At 49.3% G+C, this 13,225-nt stretch overlaps 2 protein-coding genes across 2 annotated transcripts; one reads left to right on the plus strand and one right to left on the minus strand.

Annotated features, from left to right (window-relative positions):
• Positions 1-1,540: 1,540 nt before the first annotated feature.
• Positions 1,541-8,262, minus strand: ETH_00005005 (ATP-binding cassette sub-family F member 1, putative; the record flags this gene model as incomplete). Its single annotated transcript, XM_013372392.1, has 17 exons — positions 1,541-1,723; positions 1,933-1,977; positions 2,494-2,653; positions 2,826-3,001; positions 3,394-3,688; positions 3,927-4,108; positions 4,476-4,721; positions 5,101-5,223; positions 5,379-5,485; positions 5,747-5,841; positions 6,087-6,195; positions 6,468-6,567; positions 6,714-6,853; positions 7,250-7,300; positions 7,499-7,580; positions 7,905-8,008; positions 8,172-8,262. The coding sequence occupies 17 exons, from the start codon at positions 8,260-8,262 to the stop codon at positions 1,541-1,543; spliced, it is 2,289 nt and encodes a 762-aa protein (XP_013227846.1).
• An 859-nt stretch (positions 8,263-9,121) lies between these two features.
• ETH_00005010 (uncharacterized protein) lies at positions 9,122-11,414 on the plus strand (the record flags this gene model as incomplete). The annotated part of the gene is made up of 9 exons (XM_013372393.1): positions 9,122-9,156; positions 9,303-9,393; positions 9,624-9,687; positions 9,783-10,180; positions 10,333-10,428; positions 10,564-10,665; positions 10,806-10,847; positions 10,971-11,033; positions 11,142-11,414. The coding sequence occupies 9 exons, from the start codon at positions 9,122-9,124 to the stop codon at positions 11,412-11,414; spliced, it is 1,164 nt and encodes a 387-aa protein (XP_013227847.1).
• Positions 11,415-13,225: the final 1,811 nt, after the last annotated feature.

Consider the following 13,225-nt stretch of genomic DNA (forward strand, 5'->3'; position numbering starts at 1 on the left):
ACAGAGGCAGCTTTGGGGCTTCACAGAAGCCCCCACAGTCGGCGGCTCTACTGATCGCTAAACTTTTGCTGAGCCGCGGGTGCCAAATGAAAAACCATTTGACGTTTCCTTGATATTTAAATGTGATGTACAGTGGAACTGTATCGAGTTTAATATGAGCACACTTGAATGAAACAAGCGTATATGTGGAGGGTGTTCCCATTTATATACTGTAAGCTGGTCGGGGCGCCCAACGGCCCGCTGTCCAGGCACCTCAAAGTACTCAAAATGAAAAACTGTACCTTGGGACGCTTAGGCCTCTTTATTTTAAAAGGCTCTCATATGCACACCTGCCTTTTTATATCTGAGTAAAGTACTTAAGCAACTGAGCTGCAGTCTCACTCGTTTTGAACAACTATGGCGCGCTCTGGGCTGCCGGTGAATTCGTGGCTCTCCTCTTACACTTAGTCCTCCAGTCGGTCTCCAGACTCCAGAGCACCGCTTTTATTAAAATTTTAACTATAAATATCAATATAGGGAGCAGCCAAAAGCATGAGCTCACGAATGCCCAACCGGTGATGGCGGTTCTGCCTCTGGGAGTCAACTTTGGGCTAAGCAATTCATACTATATCTTCACTGGGAACATAACAGCTTAAACTGAAAACTGCAAACGAATGAAGTACCTCCAACGTCATGGTTCCACGCCTGGGTTGGCGCAGGTTTACGTGGTACAGGGGAAACGGTGGTGGCCCAGGAGAGCAGCAACGACTCAGAGTTCGAGGAGCTTGATCTGCGCACGAGCGGTATACGCTCTTGTGTAATGTTTCTTCACGTAGTGCGATATGCACTACCATTCACACGACGGAATCGTGTTCACCGCCTGCGTTTGCTGCTTTCAGCTGTATCCTGGTGACGCATCACTTCCTTGAAGCCGTACGTATGTTGTACACAGTGGCCGGAAAAGAACCAAAGACTTTATGCAACAAGTCCATTACAGAGAGAATACGTTTGCCAAGGGGGCTCACAGGAGAGGGCAGAAATAAAGAGCTCGCCTGTATTTCTCTCTCATTTAGGTTTCCTGCGGTCCTCAACTTAGAAGTTTGTAGTAATGTAGAAAGAGATTACACCACATAAATATGCGTGCGATTCGCAAAAGACAACGAAGGAAATCACCTGCTGCGCCATGCGGCACCATGACAGACTGTGTCTCATTGTGCGTCTCCACACCGCTCCCAGATTGTCTTGTCGCCGTTGATGTCCCCTTCTGTAAGGCCTTCTTTATCCATGTATCAGGAACTCATTACCGGTGAAAAGCTTCGGGCATAATTTATTACACAGGTAGTCAGGCGAAGCTTTTGGGCATTCATTCACTAGGTACAGGTCTATCCACGCAGTATACGCGTTTCAACTCTTCAGGATCTTCAAAAGTTCGAAGTTCGGCCAGCAGGCCATGTAAAAGAATAAATAAACAAGGACGGTGGATTCACCACCTGCTGCTCCAGCAGTTGACACCCGTGTTGCTTGCGCCCCAGCGTTGTCTATTTCAAATTTGTGGCTGAATTCAATGCGCAAGGCTGCGTAAAAGCTGCTTTCTGTACTCCATAAAGTCTCCATTAAAACGAACGAGCCGTTTAGACTCCTTATCCATCGTGTATATCTCGTCCGCCACACAAGAAAGAAGGTGACTGTCGTGGCTGACAACAACAACGCCACCAGCGTATTCATTTAGTGCCACAATCAACGCCTAAAATCACGCAAAAAATACAAAAAAGAGCGAACTCGCGCAGTTAGACAAGGCAGCAGGTTAAGTGCTAGCTCAACTAGCAATGCATGACTCTGCATTGGCTGGAACCCCAAAGCCTTCTTCCTATTCATTTGATACCCTGTCGCCTATTCGCTACACCTACTGCAGAAGCATGCACCATAATTAAGGCTTCAGGTGTAAGGGCTGACCTGCACAGCGTCTAAATCCAAGTGGTTCGTCGGCTCGTCTAGGAGCTGCACGCAAGAGAAAAAGGACAAAAGACAAACCATAAAGTCATATGCGTTTGACGTACAGGCATGTCAGGACTGTCGCAGGACACGGAGAATACTCGTGTGCGTTGTGCCTGTAGAAGTGTACGTGTCTGCGTGCGCTGGTACGTACACTGGGACTCGGCACAAGGGTGAAATCAAGAGAAACGTGTACACGTGCAAGTGCCAGTAATAAATCGCAACAAGCCGGCACGTTAACTTAGGCATATCTACAGCTGCCCACAAAACTCAATATTCAGCACAATGCAGAAACCTATGGTGTGAATGTGTACTTCACAGCATACATCCGTTCAATTATGTGTTCATCTGCAGATGCAGACAACCATGCAAGCATGAACACAAAGACAAACCACTAGAAACGTCCACGCAAGCATAAACACAAATAGAGACAGCTAAACACAAAAGACCGAATTCAACACGAGGTAATCAGGCGTTTTACAAGGGTGTGGAGCGACGGCCCGATCTGGTGTGTTCACTTACAAGGATGTGTGGATTGTTGTAAGCCATCAACGCGATCGCAACTCTGCTCTTCTGCCCTCCAGAAAGAATATAAAGTGGCTCGAGAGCCAACATGTTACTGATGCCAAACTGGCCCAGGTACGTTCGCGCTTGTTCATCAGATAGGTCCGCCTCGGGGTATCTGGAAAAGCCATGACCACCACCCCAACGACAACAAATTAAACTAGACAGGTAACTCTGATAAGGTGCGGCGAATAGACCATAAAACATACACGGTGAACGTCTTATATCCCTTGTATACCTGTGAGCCTCACGATTTTGGTTTTAGGCGTTGTCAGCTCAAAATGCCCCACCTAAGTTGCAAGCTCTGCACAGCGTTCAGCGTCAAATCCAGCTGGTCAACGTGCTGCTGCGTAAAGTATCCAATGCGCAGCTTGCCGCTACGGTTGATTTGGCCTTCGCAGCATTCGTTCTGTCCCACTAACAGTTTCAGCAACGTACTTTTTCCGCTGCCGTTAAGCCCACAAATCTGTGCGAGCATACCACAGCTGGACAAAACAAACTACACTGGAGCCTCACAAGGACTCAATGTACTTCCGAATGTGGAAAAGCTGAGCTTACAGTGACAGTGGAAGATTGAGGCGTCTGATTCAACTTAAGACACTTCATTCAGCTTCAGAAGATGTGGGGCATGCAAAAACTATCTGGCTCGATCTGTGTTACAACAGTACCCATGCAGATGAACCCATTCATGGATACAAATACACAGCCGCAATGAGACTAAACCGAGCCAGAAGCAGAAGCACTAACACTGAGCCAAGCTGCAAGTACATGTACGGAAACACATGCACCATAAAAGAGGCACCTCTCGATGTGAGACGAGGGAGCGATCGTGCGGAAGATGCTTTGTTTTGAGCTTACTGCAATGCGTGAGTCCATGTCTACATTGAGCTGACAATCTCTCACAATGAGCAATTCATCAGAACCATCCGAGGTGTCGCCATTAGGCTTTGTACTTTCACTTTCTTCGCCCAAATGTGTAGGCGACTTTTTGGTTTTCTTTTTGTACTTAAAAGTGACATCGACCAGTTGGAGCAATGGAGGAGAAAGAGGCTCCGGTTCCTTCAACTTGAAACGCAGAGAAGGATCTTCAGCCACTTGCTCTAGCATGGGCAGCCGTTTCAGAGCTTTGATGCGAGACTGCACAAGGCAAGCGCTGAGTATTCCAAACGCACGTCAAATACACTACATACATGGTGTGAACGCAAAAAGTTGTGCGCTGAGCAAGCAGCAGAGATAGGGATGGGCATTGCAGGGCAGGGAACGGCAAGGAAATGGCAGAGGAAAATGAAAAGGGCCGGCGGAAAATAATACTTTGCAAATGCATCACAAATGAACTGCACGGCGCTGCAAAGAGGTGTCACGCGCAATTCAGAAGAAAAAGAAAGCCCTACCGCTTTGCATTGTATCTGAATCTGTCGATAAAGGACTTGATGTGCTTCTGTTTCATCTCAATAGATTGTATTTGTCGTTGCTGCTGTAACTGCTGCGCTGCGCGCACGTTTTCAAATGTGTCGAAGTCCCCCTTGTAGTAATTCAGCTTTTGGTTTGTGAAATGAATCATATCAGTGCAAACCTGACGACGCGCACGGAAAAACGCTTGAAGACATATGGGTACGCAAATTTCTGCCCACATGCGCACAAATCGTGCTGATGCATGATGTTCTCCCATGTAAATGCTTTGCCTGCATTAATGTATTGTACATGCAAGCCCATAGACACTACAAGCCAAACGCGTTCAGTCTAGAGTTGAAGCGGGACGCAGCATAGATCACTTAGGCAAAAAAACCAGGCTAGTGCAAATGTGGATAAATACAAGTTAAGCCCATGCAATCACAATGTCGCACGCATACAATACTTCACATTTAGCGAATGCATCCCCTAGACACGCCTTGCCAGATCACAAAAGTCTCCCGCAGATATATCCGTGTGGAGTTGCGCACATCGTTGAGGAAATCCCTCGAATGGCTAACAACAATAACGATCTTGTCTTTCGACAGCCGCAACGCGTTTTCGCCACCAAGAACTTTCGAGTCGCCCACGAGATACGCCGTGAGCCAATTGATGGCTTTTAAGTCCAAGTGATTAGTTGGCTCGTCCAACAGCAACACATCGGCATCCGCAAACAAGGCGCGACCCAAGCACACCCGCATGCGCCAGCCGCCACTCAGAGCTGAGACCTTCGTGTGCTGCATAAAACAGCCAACATACACGTGTAACAGGAGCTCAACGCTTAATCAGTAGTGGTTTCGACTGATTTCTTTACAAAAATCTCTAATCGACCGTTTAATGCACAGTAGCCTCTGCGAACGAATTGAAAATGCTTGCGTGCTTCGTTTAGTGAAAGTAGTGCGGCTAAACAGACTAGACTGGAGACCCGCAGAAATGACCCGAAAAGTATTGTCACAGCAGAATTTGCGGTGGCGACTAATGCGTCAACCGCAATGTGAAAGAGTGTATAGGCTTATCGTCCGAAGTTTAGTGCGGTATCGGCGACAATGTAGAAAGTAAAGAGGCTTAGAATTGGCTAGTGAAACGTGATCCTTTTCAACTATAATAAAGCCCTGCCTGCATCTCTGTGTCGAAGCCAAGACCGCTGAGAATCATGGCTGCTGTTGCCTCAGCCTCATTGGCCCCAATTTCCTGCAGGCGGTCGAAGATTGCCGCGAGGCGAAACCCAGCCGCTGCACCCTGTAGCAAAAGCCACCGGAACGCACTACTCGTAGGCAACTATAAATACAAATGATATCTTCGGTGCCTGTGCATGTAAACATGAGCTACTCGTCTCCGTTACACACCACTTATAAAGAGGAGGTGAGGCTAAGAAACAGGTGAAGTGAACGCACCGATTGACCCTGTTGGGCCAGGAGCTCCTCCTCCTCCAACAATTTCTTACGCTCCTCGTCAACTGCCAAGACTGCCTCGAGGACCGTCTCATCGCCAAAGCGATACTCTGAAGTGCGCAACGCACACACAGGCTCACTCCACTTCAAGATTTAAATTGAATAGTCTCGAGGTCTATACGGACATGATATATTCTTCCATCCCTTTGAAGGCTAGTGAAGGCTGGTGTGCCTATTCGAATTTAAAGCAACGAGCACAGAACACATATGGTGGGGGCGCTGGATACTACAAGTGTCGAATACTTAGAGACATGCTACGCTAGGCGAGATTAGGCAGAACAGACAGGAAGCAAAGGTGACGGCAAACACACCTTGTTCCACGCAGGTTATTGTTGTATCGGGATCCACACCAAGAATATCGTGACGCGCAAGCGCATGCAGGAATGTGCTTTTCCCAATGCCGTTGCTGCAGCACAACTCGATGGATATACTACGGTGATTTAACAAAGTTACGGGGACCAAGCGTCGCAAGAGGGAGACAGAGCTGCGGCCTCCGATATTGCAATTCCAATTTGAAGTCCAATGGATAAAGCAAGTTTAGTGCAGCAGTGCCACCTCCAAGAATAAAAGATATGGCGCAGCAACAAAGTGCTCAGTCAAATGCTATGACGGGGACAAGGTAGCAAAGGCCAAAGTGCTCAGAAGTCTCACCGGCCAATGAGGCCATAACGCCTCCCTTTCATCAATTTCAAGGACGTGTCAACAAGCAGTTGTCTGCCCGCCACCGCAATTGAAAATGAATCGACCAAAATCCCTTCAGCTGCACAGAGATCATAAGAACATGCGCTCTTCATATACGGCCAATGCCAACTCAGGCAATCTCACCTTCGACGGCACCGCAAGACCCGAGGGAAATGCAGAACCGCTGACTTTCACGCATTCTATTCCGCTATCGGGACACACCACTACACTGAAGAAGACAACTCTCCCCTCATTTTTTGGTGCAAAATTTAGCGTAAAGATAAGCGAAGGAAACGGGACAAATTTGACACAAAAACAAAACTACCTGAACAGATAAGGGATGCAGCTCACCGCTGCGTTTAAGCTGAACGTCGCCGTGACGCTTCTTAGGGGGCGGAAGTGGGGGTTTGTTCTTCTCCCACTCTAGCAGCAGTCGCATCTGTTTCTCTCGCTGCAGCGCAGGCGCAAGCACAAGGCTAAACATCAATCACGGCAGCAGATGCATGTGAAGTGTCAGATTTTGGAGTGCAGCAGATGGTTCACGAGACGCAAGAAGCCAGAGTTTAGCATGGAACACAAACGGATGCACAAGAATACCTGTTGTTGTTTGCGCTGTTGCATTAGCTGCTGCTGTTTAGCTGCTTCAGCTGCAGCAGAGTCCCCGTCAAAGACCGGCGCGTTGTAATTCACCATCGCTGCGTCTTGTTGAATCCCGAGAAACGGATCGCTAAAATCGCCTTCGGCAAGTACCATATACAGAGTTGCAGACGAGAAAACTCATGCAAGAACGAATTCAACGTGTCATGCAGTCAATTGAAGTGGACGAAGCGGCTCACAGACTGGGGGAAAAGAAAAGAACAAACCAACTACTGGAAGAAGGCGAAAGAATAAGAGCCAAACGCGTGACACGCGTCAAAGGAGAAAAAAAGGCGAACAAATTCAAAAGCCGGCAGCTACCAAAAAAAGGAAAGTATTCACAGGTAAGAAGTTAGTGCAACGTACTTCACTCAATGTGCTCCCACTCGATAGGTGATCAAGGCTCGCAGATGCAAACACGAGAAGGTAAATACAGCACAAATACGCAAATACAAATGTAGCCGAACCCAAATGCAAGGCAAAACTCGACGCCGTACCCTCTGTTCTCTTCTGCAGCAAGTCTTGCAGGCGGACCGGCGCCCGTTGTTCTGCAAAGTTCCAAAAGGCACACATCTTTATATCTAATTTAGTGGCAGAATCTCTATTCAAACAATGTTTTGCTGAAACATTTGAAAGGACAGTTTAATTGATAGGCCTAACTGAGTAAGCCAATTCTGCGGGCTTTGATTGCGAATCTAGTGTTGGTGTTGGCGCCCAACTTTGTGCAGATTAAGTGAGAAACTCACCGGGCTGCTCCCGGACGTCTTCGGCGGGTTCTGTAGCTTTACATAATGCCTTCAGCTTCTGCACAAGTTGTTCGCAAATGGCCTGCAAAGTTTCACAACCCAACAGTCCAGTTTTCCATCAGTGATACGACCTTCTGCTGCTCGCGCTGCCCCCCCTGTTGCTGGCGTTGATGTCTTCCCTGCTGCTGCTATTTCTCCATTGTCGCTGTTGTCTTTTGCTCTAAGACTTTGCTGCTGCTGCAGCTGCTGCTGGTACTGCTGCTGGAAACTTCGCTGGTGCGAGTCTTTGTCATTCAGTCTGTGCACTCCTCCACCGTTATCAAGCAGTTAAATGGGTCTTAAGCAAGAGCTCTGCAGCTAGAAGATTGAAAGTCAACATCAGCAAAGACTTGAACAGGGGCTTTACCAGCGCCTCGGGTTCTTCGTTCGCCAGCCCCACATCCAACAGGAAAGCGCCAATCAGCTCATTTGCCTCTTCTGCTGTCTTTGGCAACTCCGCCTGCAGCATGCCTGCAGAGTCAAAGACAGAAATGGGAGAAGACACTGACAAGGAGCAGCTGCGGGGCCTGGGGAAAACGAACTGCGTTTAACTCGTGGCGAGATTGCTGCGACGGAGTGCTGCAGCAGCCGCAGCAGCTGTAGCAGCGCGCAGTGTGGCAGTGCAGCAAATTACCAACGAGGTACTCCGCCGTTGTTGACTCCAGCTTTCCCTGCGTGACTTCTTGCAGAATTGCGCTGACGGCTTCCTCCGTAGGCCCCGCCATCCTCTGGACTCGCAAGAGTTGCTGTAGTCTTCAGCGCGTTCACAGCTTCGCTCGCTTGCCTGTTAGGTTTTAGGGTTTGGAATCAGCGTCTAGGGTTTAGGGTTTGGGGTTTAGGGTTTGCTGCTGGAGAGGTACATCAGTCACGCGCCCAGCTGCTCCGCTGTCTTCGCCTGTGTAGGGTTTAGGGTTTAGGGTTTAGGGTTTAGGGTTGTCTTCTGCGGAGTCGAGTGGCCTGGCCTGCCTCTGTGGCTGAAGAGAGTCACAACTCCTACTAAAGGCGGTGCAGGCCTCCTCGAATTGGCTCTGCGCAAAGCCACTAGGCTTGCGGCGATCTGCTCTAACAGACCCCCCGGCGAAGTTTCTTTCTGCCTTTTTCAAACACCAAATAACAAACCACTATTCTATTTCCCCAGAAATCCTTCCAAATGATGGCCAATGTTGCCTTCGGGCATTCGGGGCTGTAGCCCCATTCCTGAGTCCTGGCCCACAGGAAGCAGCAAAAGCTCCTCTAACTCTAATTTAAAACTTCTTTCAGTGCTGCATGCATTATATGCTGCTGTGAGAGAGGAGAAGGCCACAGAAGGACTCTTCTGCGCTATCTCTCCATCAGCCAGCAAGGGGGGCCTCAGGACAGGGTCGGCTGCCACTCTTGAGAGCTTTCTGGAGTTGGTTTGAACGCAGCTTTTGTTCAGAAAGCTTCTCTCTATTGCAGTCACAACTATTTACTTCTGCGCAGCTGCACTGTTCACATTATCCTCTAGTTATTTGCAACAAGAGAAGCAGGTCGCACTTAAGCTGCCACAGCAAGACCTCTGAACCCCCGTTTCCCACTCCACGCCTGACATGCAGGCAGGTGTCCATGGCCATCGCGCGAGCTCTGCAGCTCCGCCGGACGTAAGACAAGGCAATGCGGAGGCAGCTGCTCAGCAGTTTCAAAAATAATCAAATAAATGTGGTTTGCTGTTCCTGTGGTTTCCAAGTATCCCTGTGACTACGTGGCGATCAGCTGCTGCAGCGACGCCTCTTGTGCCTGCACACAGACGACTGGAGTGGCTCGCGCGGCGGCTCGCCCTCAGCGGCTGTTTGTCTCGGCATGAGGCTTTAGAGGCAATAAAACAAGGAAATGTGCAGGTCTGCTTTTTGCTGAGCTCTGGCTTTTTGTGTGCGAAAAATGCAACTCATCTTCTGCACTCTAGTGCATTCAAGTGTATGGACAACTGAACCTAAAGCTAAATACACCGTCGCCCCTGCAACTGTCTTTTAGTTACTTCTCCTTCTAAATTGATCAAGAGCTAATTAACACGTCTTTAGAGGGAATCGAACCTTGAAGTTGGGATTTCGGGATATTCTGTTGTTTGCAGGTAGACGGGCAGACGGTGACTCGCGATGTGCAGATTTGTGACGAGGCTGAAATATCATATTTGGGTGCGCCAATATCTCTGTTTATCAAGTTTGTTTCCAACTTAGCTGCTTCCCTTTTTCCATTGCTGCCGCAGCTAAGTGCTGCTGCTGCGGTGCAGGGAGGACCCTTCCTGCTGCTGCTGCGAGGCCTGCGCTCTTCGGCATGATCAAGCCGCCTCGAGTCGCGTGTACGTACACCACAAATGGACCAGGCCCCACTCTGAAGACGCTGCTGGCGCAGTGTCCATCAGTTCCTGAGTTGCCGCTGAGGGAGATTAAAAAGTACGAAAGCGAATTGATGCAGCAGAGGCTGAAAGAGAAGGAGAGACTGAAGAAGGGGAACTGGCATGACAGAAGAGAAGCCCGCGACAGGCGAGAGACCGGGACTTCAAATATTTTGGAAGAATCGGATTTGAGGAGTCTTGAGGAAGAGGATCATAAAGGCAGCAACAAGAAAGGCAGCAGCAGCATCAACGACAGCAGCCTATTGCATATCCCCGGTCACCTCATACCGGTGGTGAGTTCTTGAACTTTATTTCTTTTCAGTTTCAAAAGCAGCAGGTTTCTCTGAGTTGCTTTCCCGCCAACACACTGCGCCTGCGAGGTGTACGTACACCTGACGCAGTGTCACCTGCACTTTGTGATGTGTTGGTGCTGGCTTTCCATCAGAATCATTTACCACTTCAAGCTGAGGGTCTCGTGCTTCTGACGAACGACGGCGAGTTCGCGCATGCACTGCGGAATCCGGCGAACAAGATCGTGACGGTGGGGTGCAGCAGCTGCAGCGTTGGTTTGCAATATTAAGACACTTCTTGTTTTGTTTCCTTGAGTTCTTTCTTTTCTTTTTCGTTTCCCTCAGTTATTTCTTTTCCTTTTGTTTCAAGTGCTTACTCTGCACAGGCCTACGACTTCAGAGTCAGCGGGCCCCTCCCCACTGCGGGCCTCTGGCGCCAGTGGGCTCTGGGGGTCCGCAAAGAGGGAGTGGATTATGGCAGAGTTTGGGTGAGGCAGTTGCTGCTGCTTGGGGTTTCTGGGGTGTATGTACACAGTGGCTTTGTCCTGCAAAGAAACTTCAGTCTCGAGTTCAGATCCTCACTTTGAATCTTTTCTGCTTCTCCAACTTCGTGTTGGCTTTCCCTCAGGTGCAGTTTCTGCGGCCCTGCCCCTCCGGCGCGTGGCTGCGGGTGAGCTGCAGAGGGTTTACAGGGAATGGCTTGGGGGTTTTTATTTTGCTTTTGATTCTTGGATTAGTTTCTTTTGCCGGGAACTTGATGCTAAATGGTTTTCTTTAATGCGATTGTGAACAGCTCAAGCTGGTGGAGCCTCCAGGCGCCGATTTCCGGGCGCTGCTCGGCAGCTGTGGGCTTAAAGTGAGCAGCAAGGAAGCCGCAGAGTTCTGAGCTGTCTTGCAAGTGTCTGGACGAGGGTTTTCGACTTTTGAGGGTTTACTTAAGGGTTTGGAGTTGTGTTTTCTGTAGATTCGCCGGACTCGGCTGTACTCCTTCGGGCCCTACTTGAGCTCCTCAGTGCCCTCCGAAACCCTCCTGCCGCTGTCTATACACCGCGCTCTCCAGCACCTAGTGCCTTCCCAGAGGCCCCGCCTCATGCTGGTGCCTGCAAAGGGGGAAACCCAACAGACCATAGAGGCCACGCAGCACTTGAAGAGCCTCAAGGGCGGGGGCTTTCCAGTTGCGCGGCTGCTCAAGGAGAGCTCAGTCCTCGTCACAGCGGGCCGCGCACGATTGAAGTGATCGGGGCAGCAGTTTGAGGCTGCTCTCGAGGTGCATGCACCGGTACATGCAAGTTCGCCTCGCCCAGCAGCTCGTAATCCTCTTTACTTTTTGGCTGCTTCTGGCATTTGGGAATGTTAAAATCCAGAGAAGAGGTTCTGCCACGCAGGAACCGACTCTGTGCAAAACCCGTGTAATCTTTTTTTTGCATGCAGTGAGTGGAGCCTCGCACATGTTGCGAAATCGCAACTGTGGACTTCAATTTGTTGTTCGTTTTTGGTGTATGTGCGACGAATTCAGTCACCGTTTGTTTGTCGCGGAAAAATCTAGAACCGATAACATATATTCAGATGGCCATAGCCTCTACCTATGTCAGTAAAAGCAGCAAGAATTGGCCGAGAACATAGTCACGAAATCCGTAGGCGACAAAAGCAATACTGCCCGGCTCTACTTACTCTGCAGCTTCCAATTATTCATTTGTAAGCTGCAAATGCTGAACTGAACTTGAAAAGAACAGCAGACACTGGCACTTGCGATGGGTAAGGTTCGCCTCTGTGCCATGTGAGGCGTCAGATGATACACGGAAAACCAAGAAAAAGCAAAATGCATCAGCCTGCTCAGTCCGTACCCTTTTGTGTGTCTGCGCAGCACCCCCACGGAACTTGCCCTTCGTGATTGTTTGCTTGTGTTTAGTACATGTAGTGGAAAGCCAGTCGATCAGCACACAACTTGCACTGATGAATGTCTTCAGAGAATGAAGTTGTTGGGAGACTGGCTTCTGTTCTTCTGTGCACGCTCTAGTGCCTTTTGCATTTTTCCTTTTCCTACTACGTACGGATGCCGGGCCCAGAACTTTGAGAAGTTTCCACACTTGTTTAGAACTGTAGTGCGAGAGTATACCTATCCGTATTTATAAAAAATGAAACAATTCCTTCCTGAGAAACAAATACTCAGGTTACCTACTGTTTAAAACGCTTTCCTCTCATCCGCCGTAGTCTAGGTGGTTAGGATACGCGGCTCTCACCCGCGCGACCCGGGTTCAAGTCCCGGCGGCGGAACTTCCGGATCCCCTTTTATCTGACCTCTTTATTACCCATTAATTGTCAATTTTGCGTTCATTTCATATGAGCATTTATCTTTTTTCTTCTTTCATGACAGCGAACCCCATATAGCGAAGAAGGGTCTACAGAGCGAAACGCCAAGCCGTTATCTGCACTTTTTGTTCAAGTGAGTCGAACTAACGGGAAGGCTGTCCTTCTATCATTGATTTAAATTCTTTCTTGACGTATGCTGCACGTCCTAAGGCGGCGGAAATGCACATAAGTAGGACTAGCAGCATTTGTCTGTTGGAGCCACAGCTCCACCAGACAGGCACAGCTGCAGCACACTTCGAGCCCAGCCGATGCTGCAGCAGCAGCAGAGTCGTCAAGGCAGGAATCTGCATGGCATATGAAGTCTGCGGATCCTTAAAACTGGCTACCAGCGCCACCGTGCAGAACCACAAATACAGCAGGCCCACCGCCAGCCTGAAGCACAGCACCCCCCCATGACTTTTTTCTTTGCATCTTCAGCTAATGCTTGTCCATTCAATTGAATTAAAGAGAAAATGCGCCACTTTTTCGTACTTCAAACGCAGCAACTGACAGCCGCGCCGACAGCCGCACTCACCGCCAGTCCGTCACTGTCACCCCTCCGCTGGAAAGCGGCCCCATTCTGGCAATGCCAAATCCCCAGAAGGTTGCACTAGCCGCCTGAGCTAAACAGAGGCAGCAAAATTGAGCATGGGGGGCCAAAAGTAACTCTAAAGAGGTCGGAGGCGCTGTGGCCAGCAA

This window comes from Eimeria tenella, genomic scaffold, assembly GCF_000499545.2.
Source record: "Eimeria tenella Houghton genomic scaffold, Eth_scaff1, whole genome shotgun sequence".
Lineage (NCBI taxonomy): Eukaryota > Apicomplexa > Conoidasida > Eucoccidiorida > Eimeriidae > Eimeria > Eimeria tenella.